A 26,062-nucleotide genomic window follows, 5' to 3' on the forward strand; every position below is an offset into this window, starting at 1 on the left:
GAGTGTGCAATAATCTCAAGACCGTGCTTTCAGCTCTTTTGGTGATATACTCAGAAATAAAATTATTAGATCATATGGTAATTCTATTTGTAGTTTTTTGAGCAATCTGCATGGTGTTTTTGATAGTGGTTGCTATATTTTACAGTCCCTTAAGGTTTTCAGTTCTTCCACATCCTTCCCAAATTTGTTCTTTTCTTTTTTTTTGTAGTGGCTATCCTAATTTGTGTGAGATGATATATCATTGTGGTTTTGTGTATCCCTAATGATTAGTGATGTTGAGCATCTTTTCATATGTTTATTGTATTATATCTTCTTTGGAAAGATCTCTGTTTAGGTACCTTTTTGAATTAGGTATTTTTGTTGTTGTTAAGTTTCAGGAGTTCTCTATATATTTTGGATTTTAATACCTTATCAGGTACATGATTTGCAGACATTTTCTTCCATTCTGTGGGTGCCTTTTTTATCCACTTTTAGTGACCTTTGATGCACAGATTTTTAAATGTTGATATAGTCCCACTTGTATATTTTTGCTTCTTTTTGCCTGTATTTTGGTGTCTTATCTAAGAAATCATTGTCAATTTAACATCATGAAACTTTTCCATGCTTTATTCTAGGAGTTTTATAGTGTTAAGTTTTACATTTAAGTCTCTTTAATCCGTTTTTGAGTTAAAAAATCTGTATATAATGTAAGATGGAGATGCAACTTCATTTTTTCCTATGTGGATATCCAGTTTTCCCAATATGATTTATTAAAAAGATTATTTTTTGCCCAATAAATGGTCTTGGTACACTTGTCAAAGATCATTTGACAATATGTATGAGGGTTTATTTCTGGGTTCTTACTTTATTCCACTGCTGTATTTGTCTGTCTCTATACCACTATTACAATGTGTTAATTACTGTAGCTTTGTAGTATGTTTGGTGCAGGGACTATGCTAATATTCTCTGTATCATTCCAATTTTAGTTTATGTGCTGCTGAAGAGAGCACTGTAGTATGTTCTGAAATCAGGAAGTATGAGGCCTTCGACTTTGTTTTTCTTTTTCATGATAGTTTTGGTGATTTGAAGTCCTTAGATATTCCATTTGATTTTTAGGGTTGGTTTTTTTCTGTTGCTGCCAGGAAAAAAAATCATCGCTGGGATTTTGATAAGATTGCATTGAATCTGTGGATCACTTTGGATAGCATTTACATCTTAACAATACTGTCTTCCAGTCCATGAACATGGGATAACTTTGTATTTATTGGACTCTTATTTAATTAATGCCTTTCAGAATCATTTTATAGTGTTAAGAGTCTTTCACATCTCCAATTAACTTTATTCCTAAGCGTTTTTATTTTTTGATGCTATTGTAAGTGCTATTGTATATTACAGTTTAATGATACTGTAAATAGAATTATTTGATGTATAATAAATGAAATTATTTTCTTGGTGTTCTTTTCAGATGATTCACTGTAGTATACAGAAACAACATTGTGTTGAGTTTGTATCCTGTAACCTTGCTGAACTTGTTTCGTACTTCAAACAAGTTATTTTCCTCCCCTGTGGAATTTTTTGGGTTTTCTATACAAAAGGTCATGTCACCTACAAACAGAAAAGTTTACTTCTTCCTTCCAAATTTGGATGCCTTTTATTTCTTTTTCTTCCCTAATTGGTGGCTAAAACTTCCAAATACTATGTTAAGTGGAAATGGGAAAAACAGACATTCTTTCTTGTTCCTGGTCATAGAATAAAGGTTTTCAGTCTTTCACCATTGACTATAATGTTAGCTGTGGGTTTTTCATTTATGAAAACCCTATTATGTTGAGCTAGTTTTCTTCTATTCCTAGTTTGTTGGTTGTTTTTATTGTGAAAATGTGATGGATTTTATTAATCTTTTCTGCATCACTTGAGATAATCATGTGGGTTTTTTTCCTCTTTTATTCTCTTAATGTGACATATTACCTTCATGGATTTTCATATGTTGAACCATCCTTACATTCCAGGATTAATTCCCACTTTATCTTGGTATCTAATACTTTCACTACATCGTTGAATTCAGTTTGATACTATTTGTTGAGTATTTTTGCATCAATATTTATAAGGAATATTGATCTTTTCTTGTTTTGTCATTTTGCTTGGATTTGTAGATCTATGTATTCTCTCAATTTTGAGAAAATTTCAGTCATTATTTTTTCTAATAACTCTCTGTCTCTCTCTTTTCATCTGAGACTCCCATGATGTGTATAATGGTCTGCTTATCATGCCCCATAAGTAATTTAAGCTCTGTTCACTCTGTTCTTAAGACTTTTCAGTGTCCAGTGTTCAAGTTTACTGATTCTTTTCTGCTCAAATCTGCTGTTGAACCCTGACAGTGAATTTTTCAGTTTGGGTATTGTATTTTTCAGCTCCACAAATTGATTTCATTTTACAATTTGTATCTCTTTGTTGATATTCTCATTTTGTTTTCATATATTCATACATTGTTTTCCTAATATTTTTTCAGTTTTTTGGTTTTCTTTACCTCTTTCCACATATTTAAGAGAGTTGTTTTAAAGTCTTTTTTAAAAAATATATTTTATTGATTATGCTATTACAGTTGTCCCACCCCCCCATTTATTCCCCTCCACCTTGCACACCTCTTCCCATCTGCATTCCCCCTTTAGTTCATGTCCATGAGTTGTACATATAAGTTCTTTAGGGTTTACATTTCCTGTACTGTTCTTAACCTCCCCCTGTCTATTTTCTACCTACCATTTCTGCTATTTATTCTCTGTACCTTTTCCTCCTCTCTCTCCCCACTCTCCCTCTCATAATCCTCTATGTGATCCCCATTTCTGTGATTCTGTTCCTGTTCTAGTTGTTTGTTTAATTTGTTTCTGTTTTTGTTTTAGGTTCAGTTGTTAATAGCTGTGAGTTTGTTCATTTTACTGTTCATAGTTTTTATCTTCTTTTTCTTAGATAATTCCCTTTAACATATAATAAGGGCTAGGGGATGATGGATGCCTTTAACTTGACCTTATCTGAGAAGCACTTTATCTGCCCTTCCATTCTAAATGATAGCTTTGCTGGATAGAGTAACTTTGGATGTATGTCCTTGCCTTTCATGACTTGGAATACTTCTTTCTAGCTGCTTCTTGCTTGCAAGGTTTCTTTTGAGAAACCAGCTGATAGTCTTATGAGAACTACTTTGTGGATAACTGTCTCCTTTTCTCTTGCTACTCTTAAGATTCTCTCCTTATCTTTGATGTTAAGTAATGTAATTATGATGTGCCTGATGTGTGCTTCCTTGGGTCCAGCTTCTTTGCGACTGTCTGAACTTCCTGGACTTTCTGGAAGTCTATTTCCTTTACCAGTTTGGGGAAGTTCTCCTCCATTATTTGTTCAAATAAGTTTTCAATGTCTTGGTCTTTCTCTTTCCCTTCTGGCACACCTATAATTCAGGTGTTGGAACAATTAAAGTTGTCCTGAAGGTTCCTAAGCCTCTCCTCATTTTTTTTTTGAACTCTTGTTTCTTCATTCTTTTCTGAGTGGATGTTTCTTTCTTCTGGTCCACACCTTTGATTTGAGTCCTGGTTTCCTTCCCATCACTATTGGTTCCCTGTACATTTTCCTTTATTTCACTTTCATAGCCTTCATTTTTTCAGCTAGTATGCAACGAAATTCAACCATTTCTGTGAGCCTCCTGATGACCAGTGCTTTGAACTGTGCATCTGATAGGTTGGCTATGTCTTCATCACTTAGTTGTAATTTTCTGGAGCTTTGATCTGTTCTTTCATTTGGGCTTTTTTAATTTTGTCTCAGCATGCCTGGTACATATAAAGGGCAGAGCCGTAGGGTTCACCATGGCAGGGCAACCCACCTTGCTTCATTGTGGTACTGTATGTAGAGGAAGGGTCCAAGAGGGGACAGTGCTACTTGCTCTGCTCTCTGCCAGTTTTCAGTCACTTCCTCGGATACCCACAATCAAATTGGGTCCTTCTGGTGCTGATTCCTGAGTGGGTAGATTTGTTTACATTCTAGGACCCTGTGGGTCTCTCCAGTGAACTCTCCTGTGAGGCTGGGGGTTTCTCCCACTGCCTCAACCCCCACAGGTGTTTCCAGTTGGAGGCTTTGAGGTTTTATTTCCCTACACTGGAATCCTGGGTTGCACAGTTTTCTCACTCCCCAGTTGTTCCTCCCAGGTTATCTGCACAGGAATGTGGGACCACCCTTTCTGCTAGCCACTGCCTTGCCTGCCCCGGTCCTCCAGCTGCCACCTGGCTGCGAGTCCTCTGCACCTGGCTGCGAGTCCTCTGCACCTGGCTGCCTGTGTCCATCCCTTCTACCGGTATGAATAGATGTTTCTTCAACTCCTTGGTTGTCCAACTTCCATATAGTTGATTTTCTGTCAGTTCAGGTTGCTTTTTGTTTTTACATTGTTGTTGTCCTTCTTTTGGTTGTGCAAGGAGGCACAGTATATCTACTTATGCCTCCATCTTGGCCAGAAGTCCTAATCTATCTAAAGTTTTTATCTAGTATGTCCCATGCCTGTTTTTCCTTAGGGACAGTTTCTACCAATTTTTCTTCTTAAATGGGTATTGTTTTCCTGTTTCTTTGTATGCCTTTTGATTTCTTTGTTTCTTTTTGAAAAATTGGGTATTTGAAACAGTAGCCATTTTCCCCAGTCTTTGTAGATTGGCTCCATGCTGTGAAAAGACCTTTATTAATTAGCAGGATATGTTTTAGCCTCTGAGTTAGCCTGGGGCAAAGGCATAAGCTCTTCTCAGGACTTCTTCTAAGCTTGTATCTTCCCTGGGCTTGTATGCATGCTGTTTTCAATTCCCCCATATACATAGCTGGTTTTAAATGTCTTAATTTCTCAATTTCACTTGAACTTCTCCTTGGGCTTGAGTTCTTCTATTGTATTTCTCCCACCCACTATCCTCTTGCCCCAGTCATATGTGGGTCTGCAGTCACCCTATGTCTTTCACAATAAGTACCTTGCTGTTTTCTATAGCTTTCCTCATCTGAGTTCCCAGTCAGACAAAACAGAGACCTGTCCTTCAGCAGACCCAAGACAAGTTAGGATGTTGCCAAAAGGTCTGCTGGGGGGTGCAGGGTGGGCAGGGGTTCCTCCCGCAGAGCTCCCCCAGACTGTCACGGATGAGAATAAATCTACCAAGACATGATCTACTTAGGGAGTCTCTCAGAGGAGAAGGGTCCTGAATATTTCTTTTCCTGTGTTTTTATTGAGTTCAGCTCACACAGAGATACATAGTATACATGTAAAACTCATCAACCAGTGCTTAAAAAGCTACACTCATGAGAAACTGATATCATTCACAGATAATAGTTGAAGAAACACAGGGATTGTCTCTGGTCAGGGTTGGCTTTAGCTCGAGTGTCCATTTCATAGCAACAGGGCAGAGCAAGCCTCAAAGGAAACAATACATATTCTTTCTCTGGCCAGATTCACCCCAGGAGGGAGATATCTGTTCCAGTACAAGGTTGCAGCTGCCTCTGACATAGTTCATAGGCTTAGTCAGGCAGGGAGAGAAAAGCAGCCAAGAGACTAGGAGACTTTTATAGAAAGACTAAGGACTCAGGCTATGACAAAGCCAAGGGGTGAGGGTCTTTCTGCCCCTTCTCTGTAGACCCCTAAGTCCTTCCCTGGTGGCCCATTGTGACTGTGCCTGTCTTAGGTTTCCCCTCCCCTTTTGAAGGGCTCTTACCTGTCATTTGCTAACCAGTCATCTGCCCAGGCCAAGCAGGGGGAAGTGAGGGAGGCAGGGGCTATGCTCCTGCCAGGGGGAAAAGTTCTGTCTCCTTAATGGCTGATGTCCCCAAGGCCTTTTCACTCAGCTCTAGCCACGGAATTCTTTAGTCTGTTAATGAGGCTACATTAACAGACATCCTGAAACCAGGCAGGATAGCTCCCAATAGTCTGTCTGCTCTGTTCCCTTCAGTTTGAGGGGAGGAACTAGGCATTGGTGCTTCTGTCTTCAGGTGGTTTCATATGAGGAGACGCAGGGAAGGGATGAGCCAACACCACAAAATTTCTTACCACACTGAATGTGACTTTTTCTCAACTGGACACATTTGTTTGGTTGCTGTAGATGTTTGACTGTTTTTCAGAACTCCTATAAAATATTTTAGCCAGTACCAATTTTTTAAATTATTCCATGGGGAAACAAGGGCCTAGAATTCCCAATTACACCATCTTGCAGATGTCCTCTCCCCATTAAAGGATTTTAAATAGGGATTTTTTGTGTGTGCCTGATGAAAATATGGAAGATGGATTGGGTGGAGGAGCTTCCTTTGCTGTTCTAGGTCAGGGTCTGTATTCTAGACCAGGGAGCAGTGGCACAAAATAGGCTAAGTCTGTCCCCTGAGGGTTCATAGCCTATAGGGGACTTAGGTCTTCAGGAACTAATCCCATAGACAGTGGCATCATGACAGATAATTATGATAGTAAGGCAAAAGGGGATAGGCAACTCAGAGACAGCATAATACGGGTGGAGGCTGTTTAAGTTGGAGGCAGTCAGAGAAGGTAGGGACAATAACAGTTCAGCAGAGGTTTATGGATGAGTACAAGGTTGGCCAGCTTGGCAGACAAGCATTCTAGGTATGTTTAACCATGTGTGCAAAGGGCCTGAGGCAGGCAGGACCTGAGTTCTAGGGACAAAGCAAGGCAGTACATTTTTAGAGCACCATAAGCAAGAGAAGCTGCAGAGGCTGGTAGGGGGCCAGGCTTGGGCCAGGTTGGTGACATGAGCTGAGGGCTATGGGAAGCTTCCATATGCAATGAGACCGAAGAGAAGCCTAAAATAAAGCAGGGAGAGGGCCTGGTAACGGTAGAGTTTTGGATAGGGAGGTTTGCTCGTTGGCACTGGTCAATAGAGCCTTTCCTGCAGCATTGCTCATGGAGGGGTTATTTTTCCTGCTCCTAGCCCAAATTTGGGTCATGGGCCACTGGAGATGCCTCTCCCCTAGGCTGGGCCACAGAGGCAACCATAAGTTTAAGTCGTGCTGCTCTGACCTGAGCTCTGGGGACCTGAGGACATCCATGTGTGGCTGTAGAATTAATTCCCCAAAAAGAGGGACCATAGAAGGCCCAGACTCTGTACTGTCTGCTAAGGACTGCTTTTGTTCTATTTTTTCTCCACCCAGACAGCCTCAAGGTTGGCATAAAAGCTACTGCAGTCTTGCCTCCTGCACAGATAGTCCTGGCTCCCACTTTTCCTATCCCCAGACAGTGCAATCACACTGTCATCTAGTACTCCTGCCTATCATTGTCCTTGGTTCCAAGGGACATTAACCCCTTGCTGAACTTCTGTAAAGCCAGCATTCAGTATCTGCATCCTGTTCTGAGCATATCTCACATCTCTTTGTACCCTGAAACAGTAGCATGAGGTGGCTTTCCTGTGAGCAGCTACATGTTACAGATAAGACCAGCCCAGTGCAAGGAGATAGCTTGCCGGTGGTCACATGGCTGCTGCAGTCAGAGACTAAATGCATACCTTGCTTTCAACCTGGCATTTCTCTGTCCCTTCCCTTAGGAATTTCCACTAAATTATTATAACAGAATTATGAAGGAGACAGTAGACATTCCTCAAGGGTAGGGGGACCTTGAGAATGAGGCACCTCATTTCTTGACCTTTAAAGACCGATGCTCCTATGTGGTGCTTTGCCCTAGAAGCTGATAATAAAACTTAAACACATGCCTCCATTTGGAGGTACATTGAACCAATATTAATGGTGCTGAATTAATTTATTTTGCTACTCAGGTAGAGCTTTTATAGTCCCAGCACATGGGCATTATTTCCTCCTTGGCAGGAATATGCTACATGAATGAAAAGAGGTAACTGTTGTTAAATTTCCAGGAAAACAGTGTTTTTCAGATTTCCCTGGATCTCACAATTCCCAAAGGACAGGATTTTAACTCTTGAAAAGTAAGTTACTTACTATATGGGAGAAAAAGTGAGAATTGAAAGAATAGATCAGATGGAAAGAATGGAATGTTCCATTACCTTGGAAGGTTTGGGGACATTACTTAACAAAACTTTTTAAAACAGAACAAGTCTAAAAGCTGTTTGTCTAGAACAGCACTTAGAGGGGAACATGCTCAGGCTGTGGGTCTGTTTCACCTCACCATCTGCAGGACCTATAATCTTGGACAACTTACCTAGTCTTAAAAACCTTAGCTCCTCTTCTATAATATAGGGATCACACCTTCTAGAATCATTTTGAGGATCAAGTGAAGTTTATGATTCACAGGAGAAAATGCAGATCATTTTTTGGGTCAGTATTTTTGTCCTTGAGCTCAGGGATTTCTGAGTCACCCAGGAACTCCATAGCCTAATATCTTTTTCCTGCCTCTCCCTTTCCATTAGCAGCTGTGGCGCAGTACTCAACAAAGAAATGAAAAAAATACTAAATAATGGGAATCTGAAGATGATGAAGGTGGCATACCCCTTGGGACTGTTTGTATATCTGTTCATCTGTATTGCCTACATGAAGTGGCACTGGGTCTCCACCACTCAGGCCTTCTTCAGCATCACTGAGGCAGCATCAGGGGACCACAGGAGACAACAGACCTGAAATCCCCTGGGAATGACTACATGTGGTCACAAGGTCTTCTATGGCGGGAAGTACTGGCACCTGAGTGCATATCTTTCAAATCACCTGGCAGCCTGGAGATATCCTGCCTGAGACAGAAAACCTTGGCTGTGCACTGCTTTTTTTTTTCTCTTTCTCTCACAGGGGACCTCTTGGAATCACCTCCCCTTAAAGATATTGGTTTATCAGGGTGTGATCTAGACTCCCTGCCTTAGACTCACCTGGAAATTTGTGAAAAATGCAGTGTCCCAGTGATGCTGACTCAGAGTATGGGCTGGGGTCCAGAAATCTAAATCTTCCAGGAGTCCCAGAATATTCTTACTTATACTAGTGTCTGGTTACCAGCTAAGGGCAACTGAGATCCCAAAAGGTTTGGGGGCCTGTACATTCCCCGCATGCACAGGCAGGTCAAGTAGCTGGGTTCATGATTTAGGTCAGAGGTTGTGTTGGTGAATTTAAGGCAGGAAATAACCCCAGATTCAGGAGAGTAGACCCAGGAGTTGAGGAAAGTCAGATAATTGCAAAGACCCAGAACCCAGGCCAAAACAGAGTTGCCAGTGGAGCCAGGCAACAAGAAGATGATACATAAGATTGGCCTCAGCAGTGAAAGTGGAGCTGGGACCAGAGCCCTGTCAGCTTTGATTCCTGAGGTAGGGCCTTCTGGAAGAGGGGAGAGTGTAAATTTGGGCATCTTCACTTGCTGGCTTCTATAAGGATACCCATATCACTGTCCAGCTTTCCACCCTGTTTCTCCTGCCTTTGATATCCTTTCCCAGCATCTCTTTGTGCCCATCTACTCTGAGGGTCATCTCTCCAGCTTCTAGCCATTGTTTCTGCTGACTACCTGGCAGGCCCACTTGTCAAACTGGGGTCCCCTCCTCTCTGCTGTGGGTCTTTGCTGACCTTCAGTGCTTTTTGAGTCCATGCCATTCTGTTCATTTAACTGAGCTTGTGATGCCAGATACCTTGAGTAGCTCTCTCCAAAGCCATCATGGCATATTTTACTTTTCATCTGCTTTGTTTTTAAACTTACTGCAAGTTAAATATATATGTACTGGACCTATCTACCTCCCAAAATGGTTTCAAAGCTAAGTTTAAGACAACACATGTCTGCATGTAATTTTTTAATAGTCATATTCCATAGTTTTATCTTTGGCATAAAAGTTTTCTGATATTTTCTCCTAGGTCTTTGTGTCTGAATTCATACCAGCATCCCCTGGCCACTGTAGGTTGTGAACACTTACCCACCTGTAGTTCAACCTCCTAATAATTTAAAACACTCATTAAAAAAAAAAAAGAATAAAACAAATATTGCTTAGAACTCTATAATGCATCTATCCCAGAATCAATTTCATATTTCCAGTTTGGAATCATGTGCCTTCATCCTCTACCTAATTAATTAGTGAGAATTAACTATTAAATTTAACTTTAAGCCCTGGCTGATGTGGCTCAGTAGATTGAGTGCTGGCTGGCAAACCAGAGGGTGGACAGTTGGATTCCTAATCAGGGCATATGCCTGGGTTATGGGCCAGATCCCCAGGAGGGGGCGCCCAAGAGATGACCACACATTGGTGTTTCCCTCTCTCTTTCCCTTGCCTCTCTAAAAATAAATAAATAAAATCTTTTAAAAAGTTTAAAAATTTTTAAACTTTAAATGGAGTGTTTTGAGACTTCTGCCAAGATGGAGGCATAGGTGGAGACACCGTGCTTTCTCACACAACCAAGTTTAGAGACAACTAAATATTAGCAACAGAAAACATAGCCAGAACACAGAAAATTGAACTTTTCAGAAGTCTGTTAACAACAAATTCTTCAGCCTGACTGTTAAGAGGGGTGAAATCAGCAGCTGGCAGAGCGGGGTAGCACAGGAAAACTCGGTCAGATGGACTCAGGTGCACAGAATCCAGGCGCAGGGTTGGACCTAGTGAGAGACCCAGCGAGTGACCTCGGGGAAATAGCGAGGGAGCAAGGCTGTGGGTTGACTGTGGCCACTCATTTGTGTGCAGATAGACAAGCAAGGGAGTGAGAGATTAGACGGGACCCAGAAGGTCCATGCTGCGAGCAGCAGCGGAGGGTGCTGCCATTTCCCTGCTCTGACCCCACCTCCACATACAGTGTCATAACCCAGCGACTCTGAGTGGCCCTGCCCTGGTGAACCACCTAAGGCTCTGCTCCTCACCCAGCAGCACGAAACAGCAGAGGGGGCTGACATTTCCCCACTCTGACCATGCCCCCACATACAGAGTCACAACCCAGCGACCTGGGAGTCCAAGGCTCCGCCCCTCATATTTAAGGGGCACGCGAACAGACCAAAAATGGCTCAAGAAGATCTCAAAGCTCCAGAGCCTATAAATCTAAGCAATGAAGAAATAGCAAAACTCTCAGACACACAGTTTAAAACACTGGTGATCAGGATCCTCACAGAACTGGTTGATTATAGCCACAAATTAGACAAATATATGAAGGCGAAACTAATAGAAATGAATGGAATTGCACAGGAAACCAATAGCAATGAAAAGGAAACTGGGACTCAAATCAATGGAGTGGACCAGAAGAAAGCAAATAATGGCCAAACAGAAAAGAGTCAAGAAGCAAGAATTCAAAAAAATGAGGAGAGTCTTAGGAACCTCCAGAACATCTTTAAATGCTCCAACATCCGAATTATAGGGGTACCAGAAGGGGGAAAGGAACAGCTACCAATGGAAAACTTATTTGAACAAATAATACAGGAGAAATTCCCCAATCTGGCAAAGGCAATAGACTTCCAGGAAATCCAGGAAGCTCAGAGATTCCCAAAGAAGTTGGACCCAAGAAGGAACACACCAAGGCACATCATAATTACATTAGCCAAGATTAAAATGAAGGAGAGAATCCTAGAAGCAGCAAGAGCTAAGGGGACAGTCACCTACAAAGGAGTTCCCATCAGACTGTCAGCAGATTTCTCAAAAGAGACCTTACAGGCAAGAAGGGGCTGGAAAGAGGTATTCCAAGTCATGAAATCCAAAGACCTACAACCAAGATTGCTCTATCCTGCAAAGCTTTCATTTAGAATGGAAGGGCAGATAAAGTGCTTCTCAGATAAGACCAAATTCAAGGAGTTCATCATCACCAAGCCCTTATTATATGAAATGTTAAAGGGACTTACCTAAGAAAAGGAAGATAAAAAAGATGAACAGTGAAAGGACAGCAAACTCACAGTTATTAACAACCACACCTAAAACAAAAGCAAACTAAGAGGAAAGCTAGATCAGGAGTGGAAACATAGAAATGAAGATCTCAAGGAGGGTTAGCAACAGGGGAGTGGGAGGAGGAGAAGGGGGGGGAAGGTACAGAAAATAAGTAGCATAGACAGTAGAAAGAAAATAGATGGGGGGAGGCAAGAATAGTATGGGAAATATAGAATCTAAAGAACTTGAGACACATGGTCATAAACTAAAGGGTGGGTAATGGTTGGGACGGGGGGGTAGGGTGGAGGGGAATGAATGGGGGAATAGAACAACCGTAATGGCATAATCAATAAAAAATAAATTAACAAAATAAATGGAGTGTTTTATATGCCAATTATACTTGAATAGAGTTAGTTTTTTTTTTTTAAGGTAAAGTTCTGCCTTGGCTGGATGGCTCAGGTGGTTGGAGCATCATCCCATACACCAACAGAGTGCAGGTTTGATTCTGTGTCAGGGCAGGTACCTAGGTTGTGGGTTTGATCCTTAGTCTTGGCACATATGAGAGGCAAGCGATTGATGTTTCTCTCTCTCATATCAATGTTTTTCTCTCTCTTCCTTTCTTTCTTTCTAAAATCAATAAACATATCCTTGGGTGAGGATACAAAAAAGTGTGGCTAATCCTAGTTGTATAGAGTTATATATTTCTGTATAGATTCATAGTTGTACCTTTTTAAAAATATGTCTTCCCTTAGGAACTCCCACCTTGACCCATGAAACCTTCAAAGCACTGCAGCCAGGTCTTTCTGCTTATGCTGATGATGTTGAAAAGAGAGCAATTTTCTCTTCTGTCTATTTTTTCATCACATTTGTCTTCTAACTGTATGATTTACTAAAGCCAGCTTTTTTCCTCTTGAGCACAGTTGACCATCTTCATCTGGGACATTTCATAGTTTAGCATTGTCAAAAAATGGAGGAAACTGGTAGCACATAAGTGCCCTCACCTCCCACTCTCCCACACACATAACCTGGCCATCCAGGTACTTCCCACAACAAGCACACATGTCACCAGAAGTCTCGATGCATTTCAAAAGCACTAGTGCTACAAATTTACAAAAAAGCATTATTAGAAAGCTTAATATTTTTTATTGTTTCAGTCCTTCTGATTAACATGACAAATGTAGACTAAGACAAAAAATGAAAGTTAAAAAAGTATTATGCAAAATCCACAAAACCAAATAAGTATAAAAGATTTAATTAAATTCACAAATAATGATTTTTGTTAGTTTGCAATATTTATACTTTGTGTGTGTGTGTGTGTGTGTGTGTGTGTGTTTGGCACTGCCACATTAGGGTCTCCATCAAGTACACCATACTACAGGGCCTCCTGGTTGTTACGGAAGTTATTCACCAACAAGGCTGCAACACATAACTTATTTTTCATCCCTGAAACTGCAGTGTAGCCATGACTTCATACAGTTGTAGCTCCACAGCATCTCCTGTCAAGCACTTATACTTCTGAAGTGCTTAAAGCTTATAACTACAGTAATGCAAGACACCTATTATTTCTACTAAGGCTCTCATGAAACCAGTCACTAATAAAGTAAGTTCCTTTTTTGGTTCCAGCATGTCTTAAATTAAAAGTTAATGTCATTATTGTCCACAGATGCATCCTGATCTAGACAGTGAAGTCATAGCCTTGCTCTCCTATAGTTTGGCTAAAAAACATAACCAAAATTGGTGACTCTAGAGTGACCATAAATTAGATTCAATTAAATGAGATATCTTTAGAATAAGCTCTGGATTTTTAAAATCTTAGTTGTTTCATTAGGCAACACACATTCAAATGGGATAAATTTCACAATGTCTTTGATTTCTTACATATTTTTCTAGAGCAAGTTTACATGGATAGGAGCAAATGTATCTGTATTCTTCTTCCCTCCTTTTTCATTTACATACATAGTGGATTGGCATTCACATTGTTGTGCACTTTGCTTTTGTCACTAAATTATATCACTTGAGTTTCATTTACCAGCAGTATATCAAGAGCTTCTTTGATTTTTTTTGCTGGATGGTTTGTACTTTCGCATGTACATTAATTTATAGAGCCATTCCCCCCCCCCAAAGACATTTAAGTAATGGCTAATCTTTTGCTCTTAACAGTACCAAGAAAGGTTGCAGCTTACTACATTATGTGCACTTCATTACCCACATGTGCAAAGATATCTCTTCAGTGAATTCTTAGAGTGTAATTTCTTGTAAAAGGACTGTACGTTTTCCCTTTGCACAGATATTGTCAAATTGCCTGGATGGTGTTGTACCTATTGACATGCCCAGCAATATTTTACCAAAGTCTCCCACATATCCCTGTAGACACAGGCAGGGCCTCTTTCAATATGTGGATCAAGCATTCTCTCAGGTAAAAAGGATTTGTTAGTGTAGTTATTCATGAAGTTTTAGCACTATGACGGACCCCAGAATTTGCTCATGATATTCAGGGGAGTCGCAACCTCATCTGAGGTTGCCAGGTGAGGGTTTTGGTGGTCAAGTGTATAGAAAAGGAGGCCCCCTCGTGTGCCTCACCCTGGGCTAGTCTACCAAGAACATATTTCTGTGCTTACCTTGTCCTTGTGCCCCACACAACTGCCAGGACTGCCTGAGTTGCAAGTGTATGCCCATTTGGAAAATTAGGGGAAAATGTAGTTGTAACTTAATAAAACCAAAAGGGTGAGGGAAGCATCTATGACTCTGTATGCTGAGCTTTGACGGACCCTATTTTACCACATTCACAGAGCACTCCAGGTATTCAAGAATTACTGGATGTTGCTAAGTAAGAAATTCCTTTTGACTTCTGGAAGACCACCCCCTTGGTCCTCAAGGCCACAGCTGGTTACCAGGAGAAAAGGCTCAGAATTTACTACAAAAGGTAATTTTATCCACTTTATCCAGGGGGTGGCTTACAATAATTGAAAACATTTCATATTCAGCCAGTGTCCAAATAGTCAGGCAGTCAGATACTTCCTGAGGAGGGAAATGTTGACACTGACATTGAGGAGGGAAACTATTAACATTGAATTGTTAATAGTGAGTGAATGATATTTTCTTTCTTAAGACATTTAAATTCTTTGTGCCTTCTAAAATAAATCTGTTTTTATAATAAGAACAATTTTGTTTTAAAAATTCACTGTGCTTTTAAAGGGCTTTGTGTCCTTCAAGAATATTCTGTCAAATGCTATGGGAACTGAATTCCTGACATTTCAGCTCAAGCCTGCTTGTTCTCATGGAAACTCAGTCTGATACTCAGATCCAACTACTGAGGAGGCCCTTTAGTCTCTTCTTGGCTCTCATATGTCCAGGGTATGACCCTAGGTCCTGCACAATCCCTGCAGAGGGGCTTTGAAACCCATCTTTAACAAGTGCTTGGAGGGTTGCTTTTCATCAGGCAAGTCAGAGAAACTTCTAAGCGAGATGGGTCTCCTAAATTCTCTTACTGTTTCTAAATGAGCTGCTAAATGGTGGATTGTTGCACATCTGTCAAAGTCTCCTATAAAAATTACACACTCAAGTAGGATTGTGGGGCACAAGTGCAGTTGTATTAATGGAACAGATGAAGGCAGAGTTGCCAGAAGTGTTCTGTGCAAGGAGTCTATCCCAGTGAGATGGACTATGCCCAGGGATGCTGGGAACACTCTGAGCTCTTTTCTGGTCAGATGCATGGTTGAAAAAGGACTGAGTGACTGTTCCATTCCAATTCACAATTTAACTGTTTCCAAGGATCTTCTTGGAGCTAGTGTTAATTAGATTCTCATTATTACTGGCTCAAAACCAGCGCAGATAAAGTTTCTGAAAATGACCATCTTTTCCATTTTAAGAACATTTAAAGAGAATGTTCAATTACTACTGTGTTGAGAATGTTGTATTTTTAATCCTAAGAGACCCTTAATAAGGTTCCTCACCAGTCCTGGTTTTAAATATGGCCTTAAGAGTTTGTATGAGGGAGGGGAAGGGGAATGTTTAGTTGTCTTCCAGCCTCTTTCAAAAGAGGAAGTTGATGAAGAATGGGAGTGAGAAATGTGACATTTGGCATAGTATTCTAGTTTTTTTTAGTATGGTATCTTCTAAAACTATCTGCCAGAAGCCACTGGATGGCATTATGAATAAATCTACTTTCTGTGGCTGATCTGAAGGCTGAAAGTAGTAAGGAAGTGGTCAGTTTGTGCTTCTGAAACCTAAAAGTAGTGATCTGAATCCTGTATTTAGTTTATAGCACCTCAAGAGATTCAAATGCTGTTTTGTGACTCTCTTGTAGGCATTTCAGACTGGATCACCATCAATTTTGTAACAGGTATGTTCACTGCATTGTGAAGGTTAACAACAGTTCAGACCCCATTCTTGAGAGCCCAGGGACCTCATTTCTACTCTTTAAAATACCCCCTCGGGGTTTTGTAGTGTTCTGGCCCCAAGTACATCGTTAGAATGGGTGGAGGTATCCACCTGGCTTGTCAGAGTGAGCACTTAATTCAAAGATATAAGTGTTAGGGAAGGGGTGATTCTCTGCAGTCCTGGGAAGGTTTCTACCAGCATAGCTCTACCTTCCTCCCACAGCAGAGTCCACCAGGGGTCCTGTCCTCATTTCTAAGAGAAGTTAGGACTTCTACTATTAAATATGATGTAAATACTAATCACCTTATAATTGAATTCCTCTGCAGTAGGTAGAACAAGGGACAGAAACTTCTGTTCTTGGAAACAGGCAGCAAGGAGTTACTTTTCTTAGATTAACTGAGTGTATGAGGATTTTTGTCCCTTTAATGTAATGATAGAAAAGACCAATGCTACTGACACATGTATAAAAAATAAAGAAGTTTCTTGGCCCTTTGGGAATGGAAAACCATGTTAAGTGACATCAGGAGCCTGAGCCTCAGAGCTCTCTTGGGGCATGTAGGAATATCAGAGATGTCAATGTCTCTGAGCTGTGAGTAGTAGATATAATGGGCCCAGCCACAGGTCAGTGTTGTCCTCTTGTTGTTCAAATTAAAGCCACAAGTAGTGGAGCTATTGTTCATACTCTTAAACATGTGGTGCATCTTTACATGGAGAATTTCTAATAGCTACAGTTACTTCTCTATGTTGTTTTTCTTTTCACGGAAGGGTCTGGCTTCTAACTTATCTTTATTTTCTTCTACTGTACTAATCTGTTTACTAATGTGACAGTGATGGGCTGGTTTTTACTCCCTGTGCTCCAGGCAGTTTGAAATCCCCAGGAAGCAGCAGTGTGGGCATGCTGGACTTGGGGAAAGGGTCCACTCAGATCACTTTCCTTCCAAGAGTTAAGGTAACCAGCCCCTGCTAGGGGCCCCACCCTCCAAGGCTACCTCATGTAAAGGCCTGTAGATCTGGTAGCTCTGGGCCTATGCCATCAGTACCTCACCTGAAAGTCAGATCCATTCAGTTAATGTTTCCTAGTTTGATTTTAACTCTTCCTGGAAAAAAATAGAAATTTGGTTTTTAGTGGGATGATAAAGTATATATTACTGGAACTCTTTAGGCCAGAATGTGAAGTAGGTCCTCTCTTTCTCTCCCTGACAACACCCTCCTCACCCACCATTTTTTTAATTATTATTTTTAGTTTTCGACAGCAGAGAACTTATGAAATTTACTCATTATTGTTTTGGTTGGGCCGTATTTGTCAGAATAGGTAAATGTTACTCATAAGAAGGAAAAACCTTGTTTTTTACTTTGGATGTTTTATTTTACATTTTTGCTCCAATGGAAAGCTTAATTCGACTTAATGAAAAGCTATTTTATTTTATTTTTTATGTGCTGGACACTGTTCTTTTCTTCTTTTTTCATTACTATTTAGTCCTCTTTTACCCCCGTCTTTGCCCCCAGCAATTACCACACTGCTGTCCATGTCCATGAGTCATTTTTCTGAAAAGCTATTTTAAGTGAATACAGCTGTGAATATCCCTGTTTTTTCAAATGAATGGAGGGAATGGGGAACAGTTTTCTAGAAAATCCAGCAGGAAAGATAGTAACCCTCATGTTCTTTCCCAGGACACCCTTCAGACCTCCCCACCCAGCTGCTTGACATCACTGCAGATTTTTAATAGGACCTACAAGCTCTACTCAGACGGTTTGTCTTTAGGAGCGAGGGTGGAAAGGTTGACCATCTAGGCACAAAGTTCAGCTAGCCCTGCTCAGCCTCCCTCTTGACTCTGAGTCCTTGCCTTATGGAATGACTATAGTATTCAGGCACAGACCAGCTAGGTCCTGGATGCCTCCTGCTGTGGTCCCACCTGGAGCCTCTTGCTCCTCTCCCGCTGCTCCTTCCTGTTTCTCCCTTCTTCCTTTATTTTTTCAATTTTTCTACAGCAAAATTACATTTCTTCTTTTATTCTTATTTTGTTCTACTTTGGAGGAGGTTTTTAAAGAAGGGGGGAAGAACCTATAGATTCTGTGGGAATTTTCCAGCATCCACACGGCATCTTCAGTACATTTTTTCTGTAAAGAACATGTGAACCATCAAGATCAGGGTTGTGTCTGTTGCATCCACCAATGTCCACAGCTCTTAGACAAGTTCCTGTCAAGTAGTAGGCTTTCATTTGTTGAACCAGTTAGCTGAATGCCCTAAACTCCACAAAGGGAGGCTTCCCTAGAAGACGTAGAAAAGCCTGCTGCCTTGCCACATTTGTTTTGGACCCAGGCCAGATGAATATATTGGAATCAGAGTTGAGGGTGGCAACCAGCACCTCCTGTGGCAGGCTAGCTCCTCACCCAGGATTTTCTTTCCACGGCTATCTGGGACTTGGATTGATGTCAGCTGGCGATTCTGGGCGGTGCAGAGGGGAAACCTGGTGAGTAGAATACAGTGTTGAGAGTTCTCCTTACTCAGCAGGCATGAGGAGTCCTTTGAGAAAGTTGTGCCTTCTCCTCCCTGCACCTCCACTGACACAGCAACTCGCTGACCCCTGGCCTGTCCTCCCTGCCAACAGGACTTGGGGATCCCAGGAGGGACTTGTGCTCCAGATCTTGTCATTGGCTACACACACTAGCCAGTGTGTTTTACCTGTGTACATTCCAAGTTATTTCTTAAAAGAAAGATGCTAGTAAAGTCATTTCTGAAATACCGAGCTGGGAGATTTTAAAATCTCTAACAGTTTGTCACCTACATTTGGAGTCTTCTTGTTTTCAAGGATTTCAAAAGAGAACCTTATTTTTCAGGATAGTACAAGAAAGGGGCACAAGGAGGTATGATTCAAGCTGTTGCCATGGGGCTGGAGGACTTGTTCTCTCATTCACAATGATTCTAGCCTTGTGAGAACATCCCTCTGTCTTCTCTTGCTTTATCATAAAACAGAGGCTTGACTCTTCCTCCAGACCTAGTATTGGACTAGAGATGAAGCCTGTGTTTGGTCAGGTTATTAAAGTCACATTTACTCCCAGTTTTTTTGCTCCCTCTTCATAGGCCTGGCTGAGGAGAAGCCCATCATTGACTGAGTAGGTCTTAGGGATCACTGTGTCCCAATTCAAGAATGACTGGACATGGCTCTGAGGCTAGTATCTTCCTTTCTATTCTGATGACATTGGCAGGAGCCCCAAAGACCTTGACCCCATGGGTCTGGTCCAGACTTTTGCACAAGCGTACTCATGTTCTCCAGCCACACACCCTTCCTTTGGCCCTGCCAGTTTGTGCCCCCTCTGTCTCGTCATCCCCTCATCCCAGCACTTCTAACTATCTCTTCCAAGGGCCTGGTTGTTCTGACATGGTGAGAATGTTCAACTGAAATTTTTGTTTTTCTATGTACCTCCTGTTTCTGTTCATTTCTTTCAAATTCGGGTGTTTAGACTCATAATGATATCCCCTGGCAAAACAAAAAATACATCCACATCTCAGAAACACCCGTGACCTTCACTCTGGGTCCAGAAAATACCTATTTAGCCAGTGAGAAGAAGGCAAGCACCAGTTTGTCCAACCATGGCTGGCATCAGAGTCCCATCAGCCCTCCCCTCTTGGTAGAGCAGGTGAGAGGCTACTGGTCTTCTTTTTTTTTTTAATTAAAATCCAATTTATTGGTCTATTATTCTTTCTGTTCCATGACCTCTAGAATAGTTTGCCTTGTAGTGTAAAGATCAGTAAATATGTTTATATGTATACATACACATACCACATACAAATATACATACATATGCATATGTATACTAACCCACAAAAACATGTTATATTTTACATGAATGTATATACTGTATAAAAACAGTGCATATATACAGATATATAAAACAATACAAGCTATGGTATTTTTAGAAAAACATTTTATGATTTACTTATAAAATGCACTATTTTTATGAGAATATTTCTTTTTTTTAATGGAAATAACTTGTATTTTATTTTTTTATGATTTTTTAAAATTTTATTTAGTTATTTTTCAAGTACAGTTTTTTGTCTATTTCTCCCATCCCAGCCTCCCCCGCTCCTTGCTCCCCACCTCCCTCCCATTTCCACTCCCCTTAGTTCTCGTCCCTGTGTCCTTCCTATTTGTTCCTCCAAATCCCTCCCCCTTTTTCCCTTTAACTTCCCTTCCTTCTCCCCTCTGGTCACTATCCCCTTGTTCTCTATTTCAGTGTCTTTGTTTTTTTTTTCCTGCTTGCTTGTTTGTTTTGTTGTTTAGCTTCCTGTTAAAGGTGAGATCATATGGTATTTGTCTTTCAGCACCTGGCCTATTTCACTCAGCATAATGCTTTCCAGTTCCATCCATGTTGTTGCAAAAGGTAGTAGCTCCTTCTTTCTCTCTGCAGCATAGAATTCCATTGTGTATATGTACCACAATTTTTGATCCATTCATTTACTGATGGGCACCTAGGTTGCTTCCAACTCTTGGCTATTGTAAATTGTGCTGCTATGAACATTGTGGTGCATAGGTTCTTTGAAATTGATGTTTTAGGATTCTTAGGATATAATCCCAGCAGTGGAATTGCTGGGTCAAAAGGCAGGTCGATTTTTATTTTTCTGAGAAAATTCCATACTGTTTTCCATGCTACTGGTCTTCTTGACAGGCCACACAAGTGCCTGATTGGGACAAATGGGGCCATGACACCCACTAAGAGGGATGTACCCCAGAGAATGAGTCTCCCTGTTGTGTTATCTATTGTTTCACAACAGATCCATTACCCACCAAATTAAGTGGATGCAAACAGCAGTCATTTTTATTGTTGTATCTCAAGATTCCATAGGCTTCATCTAAGTGACACGTCTACTGAAATCTCTGGGGTCCCATGTGGTGGCATTTAGGGTGGATGGGCTGCACATCTGCACCCTGGCATTCCTCAACATGGCCTCTTCCCAGAAGAGCAGCTTGCGCTTCTCCCTGGCAGCTCAAAGGAAGGAAGACTACCTGAGTCACAGGACATCATGGCTCCTGTACCTTCTGTTGGTGAAAGCAGGCCCAGGCTGGAATCCAGGATGGGGACAGGGACCTACTTCTTGGTGGGAGACCAGCATGAACATCCTCAAGGGGTGGCATGGTGGGGCCAGCCTTGGAGGCCAACCACTTTATTGCCTTTGCTAAGTATGGAGCCTTAGGTTTTGTGGAGTAGCACAGATTCGTGGCATGGTAGCACTCACACCATCATGGCCCTGCCTCAGTCATCCATAAAATTGGGTAACAATGGTTCCCTTTCTATTAGAGTCCTTGTGACAATTCATTGAACAGCACTAGGTGTGTGGTCTTGAACCCTGAAGCCCCTCAGTGAATGAGGGCCGGGAGTGGCCATGTTTCCAGAGCAGATGAGGCTCTGTTACAGCTTCTATGATAAAGGCTTTTCCTTCCACAGCTGATCTGGAACACTTCCAGGACTCAGGTCTCACCTTTAACCTTCCATGCCTTTAGTATTAGCCTAAAATACTCTGTCCTCTAAGCCTCCCCTCAGTATCATCGTGTCTCTCAGGTCCATGCAGTGCCCTAGTCTTACAGTGACAATGTGCTTTTCTTTTCCTTTTTATCTTTTTATTTCAGTAGAGGGTGGAAAGGAGTTGGTCAGCCCTTGTTTGTCTTCCAGTTTCAAAGGAGAGTGGGAACATGCTGAAATAACACAGAATTTCAGCACTAAAGGCAGATACTGTGGATTTATCCTTCATTGGCAGCTTATAAGGGTTAAAAATGGCAGCCTCCCCTCTCCAAGGATCTCTTAGAAGCATGAAAACTGTCATCAAACCTCCTTTACAGACAATCTTGTACTTGTCCATGAAATGGAGGCACTCTTTGAACCAAATCAGGACTCTGAGCAGCCCACTGGGATCTGCCAACTCCTGTGAGGTCTCTGTACAGGGCTTCCTTGTCTATTGCTAAATACTTCTAAAGGACCAGATTTCCCACCAAGCCTCCAGTAAGAAAGCACCTGAACATCCCAAGTCTCTAAGACAATCAGCAAGCTTGTTTCTGAACAAAGGGAGAAATGGCTTCTCATTCTCCCTCCTTTAGGACAAAGGAGGCTCATCCAGGCTTTAGAGTCCCTGAAGCCCTGTGTTGGTTTCTCACCAGCCTGGCTCTCTCACCCCACATGGTCTTTGTTGCTGTGTACATTGTGAATGTCATCTAAAAGAAATATTGAAATATTTTTCTCAGGCTGGACACATGAGCATGGTGTTTGTCTGCCTTTGATGATAGAGTTGTTTCTAATCTTCTGACACCAAATGTGTGGATTTTCTGTGCCAATTCTCCAAATATTTGATTAAATCCTTGTCCATTTGTGATTAATTCAATCCTTAGTTCCTCACCCCTCTTCCCTGGATGTTGGGGTGGGGAAGTTCCAACCCTCATTTCACCTGGTAGGTTCTTGTAACAACCATCTGTCATTCTGTAGCCATCTAGGAACCAGGAGTCACCTCATTAGTATAAGCTAAGGTCTGCTTAAAAGGGGCTTATTATGAATAGCAGAAGATGAAACTCTCACCCCCATCACTTGAGGATCTTACAAGAAATTTTAAAACTCTGTATCAGAAACCAGGAACAAAGACCAAATATGTTTTTTATTATCCACTGACCATGTGCAGGTTACTGACCCAGCCACTTGTGCACATGCCATTTGTCAGGCCCTGGCCCAGCCACTGGGCACACAGCAGCAGTGCCCAGTGCAGACAGGATCTGTGGCCAGGTGGAATAGAAGGAGTCAGACCGTAAAACACATGTGAAAGTGCTTTGAATAAAAAATAAAATAGGAGGAGATGGGGTGCCAAGGGAGAGATTGTAGTTTTAGATAAGACAACCAGGGAATATTTGAGATCTGATATGAAAAGATTCAGAATGAACCACACAGATTGAAAGCTGTAGAAGTAGCACATGCAAAGGCCTTGAGGCAGCTGCTGTGTTTAAGGAACAAGGAGGAGCTAGTATGACTGATAAGAAAAGGGAGAGTGAAGGGAAACGAGGTCTGGAGAGCAAGGAGTGGCCCTGTGGGCCATGGAGAGAATTGGATAGAGCTGTATTTAGATGGTAGATCAGGTTTTGGAGAATGAGCATGGGAAACTTATCCAGGCATGGGCTGTAGGTCATCCAGTCCCTTAACTCTGGGTCATGTGTTTTCCTTCCAAGCAAGAAGTTAATGGCCAGTCTTGTGAACTTGCCAAACTGGCTATTAGGCCACAGTTTCTTGATCTGTGACATAAGGAGAGTGCAGGCCTCACCTTCCAGGTGGTTGATAGGATGGAGTAAGATGCTGCATGTTCAGAGTTCAGCACAGGGCTGGTAGAGGCTGATTTCCTTTCAACACATTGAGTAGCTGCCTCATAAGTCTCAGGTGGGAGACACTTGAGGACCCTCTATTGAACATTGAGGTTTGGAAGAACATTGAAGAAACCAGTTGCTGTCTTTAATAATTGGGGACACAGCTATTGGTGCCTCCATCCCAGGGAATGACACAGAGGTCTAGGGCTGCACCCTCCTGGAGAGCTACATAAAGGTTCTGCCCATTTGTTTTAAGACCTAACAAACAGCTCCTCACTTTTTTTAAATGAGATTTTCTTTTTCACACTCAGGAAATTGATACCAGAATACTATTGCTGAGCCTTGGGAAACATTTCTAGTTACTTTTCTTTATTTAAAGTTAAAAATTGGGGTCCAGGGATCCTGGTGAGCTTCCTCTGGTATCCCATATTAGATCCCTGATGTGCCAACCATCTCCATGTGGTTCTCTGTGGAACACCTGCCTACCCCAAGTTGTTTCAGGCACCTCAGAAACCATGGTCAGTGTGTGGGGGTCCACAGCCCTGCTTACAGCCAGACCTTAAACATAGGCCTGTGCCTCTCCAGGCTCTCCATGTGCTAGCCTTGGGAACTCAGTGGCATCAAGATTCCTATAGTGGTGGTATAGACCAGACACTTGGTCTTGTCTCACAGATGCGGAGAAAGAAGGCAGCCTAGTCATCGGAGACTTTGAGATTGTGGCCAACTATGGTGAGTGGCTACTGCACTTACCTGAGTGAGAATGGCTGGAGCTTGAGGCAGGTACAGTGTCCCAGCTGTGACAGACATGCTATGGTGCTTGTGACAGGCAGTAGTCCAGAATTTCTGGATTTTGTTCTTGATTTTCTCAACCAGATGAGCATTCAGAGGTGTGAGAGTACAGAGTTGAGAGTATACTTGGGGTCACCATGCTGGGCCCAGGCCACGGGTCCGTCACATCCTGTGTGGCCACAGGTGGTGGAGAAGGGGGCCATCTCTGTCCTGAGCTATAAAAAGTCCTTGAGTTATGAGGAATGGACTCCCTTGATTTCACTTTTCCTTACATCTTTTCACAATGACTTAGACTGATTTTCAGGGGAAACCCTAAGAGTGATTTCCCCTCAAAGTATCCCAGTAAATTCAAAATTGTCACCAGAACCTAAAGAAGCCAGAGACCCCTGCACAGCAGAGCCTGGCATATGGGGGATGAAGAAACTTTTTCTCCATGGGGTCACAGGTGGTTGATCCTGCAGCTCTGATCTGTGTCTCTTTCCTCATCATCTCATATTCACCCCATATGTTTTGGCATATCCAGCCAAACAGGATATGAAGTGAAGTCTCATCATAGATTTCATGATCTTTGGATGTCATTCCCAATTGCAGGTTGAAAGAGTTATCTTTGTATGTTTCTCCATAGAAAGTCCTTCCTCACTCACAAAAATGGCTTGTAAGCTTTCTTGTTACTTTTGGGTTTGTCTCATGGACACTGGGTGTCGATGACTTTTCAATAGGAAAAGGTACTTAGCAGAATAGGCTATTGGTGGGTTTGTCCATCCCCCTTGAGAATAAGAGTACACTGTTCTGAGCCAGCTTTTATGGTGTTTTCATTCCTCAGGAAGCCCAGGTCTGTACCTGGGAGAAGCATCCAGGGTCATGGGTGTAGAGATGTGGCCTTCTACCCATGACACAGAGAGGGAGGTCCTGCCCTGTGGAAACCAGTCTGGCCTCAAGACCCTGCCTCTTGATGTGCTCTTGGTGGGTCACTGCCCTGTTCTGAGCTGCAGGCTTGTTTAAATGAGCAATGAGGACCTAGAGCTAGCACAGAGCCTGGTAGAGTGGATGCCTGGAATGGATGGAGTCAGGTCTGTGTGCATCTAATCGCTACCATTCAGGAGTGGGAACCTGACTGGGAACCAGCTGTCTCACACCCAGTGTGCCAGATAGTGGTGACACAACCACAGAGCAACCCCTTCATGTGCATGGATCTCACCTACATCAGCTTGCTGCTCCGAGAATTTGGCTTCCCGAGAAACAAAGTACTGAAGGTAAGGATTCACTTCTTGACTTCCCCTGTGCCTTTCATGACCTGAGGGGTCAGAACACTGCCTCCTGCCTCCCAACCAGCCTGTCCTTTCACCAGTATGCATGTTCTCCTCTGCCCATCCTTTTGTTTTTTCCAGCTGACTCAGAAAATCAATGATGTTGAGACCAGCTGGGCTCTGGGAGCCATTTTTCATTACATTGATTCCCTGAATAGACAGAAGAGTAGGGCCTTGTAGTAGCTGAGCTGCCTACTGTTCTCACAACAGCAGCTTTGTCTCTGCAAGAACAGACCCTTTTGAATCCTTTGATATGTTGGGAGGAGGCGATAGCTCAGGCCAAGACTCCTCCCTGCAGCCTTGCAGACATGCCCCGAGAGGGGCAGAGGAGTGGAACTTAGCTCAGACCCAACACCTCCTCTTACCTGCCTCAGCTCCAGGTGGGCAGTGAACCAGACAGAGAAAGGGTACATACCAAGGTCAAGATAATGTAGTTGCACTGTCCCCGTCTGTAGGATTTGGCAGCTGTGATATTTATCCCCGTGACTGGAGTCTTGTTTTGGGT

General features: G+C 42.1%; 1 protein-coding gene and 1 non-coding gene across 2 annotated transcripts; one reads left to right on the forward strand and one right to left on the reverse strand.

The window, feature by feature from the left end:
• Positions 1-883: 883 nt before the first annotated feature.
• On the reverse strand, positions 884-989 carry LOC119045262 (U6 spliceosomal RNA). Its single transcript, XR_005081761.2, has one exon. It is a non-coding gene; the product is annotated as a U6 spliceosomal RNA (small nuclear RNA).
• A 7,393-nt stretch (positions 990-8,382) lies between these two features.
• Positions 8,383-25,737, forward strand: ENTPD6 (ectonucleoside triphosphate diphosphohydrolase 6). Its single transcript, XM_053667291.1, is given in 14 exon segments — positions 8,383-8,606; positions 8,608-8,652; positions 9,072-9,079; positions 12,500-12,594; positions 14,537-14,670; positions 15,314-15,357; positions 16,054-16,089; positions 16,988-17,076; positions 17,799-17,897; positions 18,565-18,598; positions 21,755-21,850; positions 24,134-24,190; positions 25,391-25,503; positions 25,639-25,737. Coding segments are annotated over 14 exon segments (1,173 nt in total).
• The last annotated feature ends 325 nt before the right edge of the window (positions 25,738-26,062 follow it).

The sequence above is a fragment of the Artibeus jamaicensis genome, unplaced genomic scaffold (genome assembly GCF_021234435.1).
Source record: "Artibeus jamaicensis isolate MK-2021 breed Jamaican fruit bat unplaced genomic scaffold, CSHL_Jam_final contig_135, whole genome shotgun sequence".
NCBI lineage: Eukaryota > Metazoa > Chordata > Mammalia > Chiroptera > Phyllostomidae > Artibeus > Artibeus jamaicensis.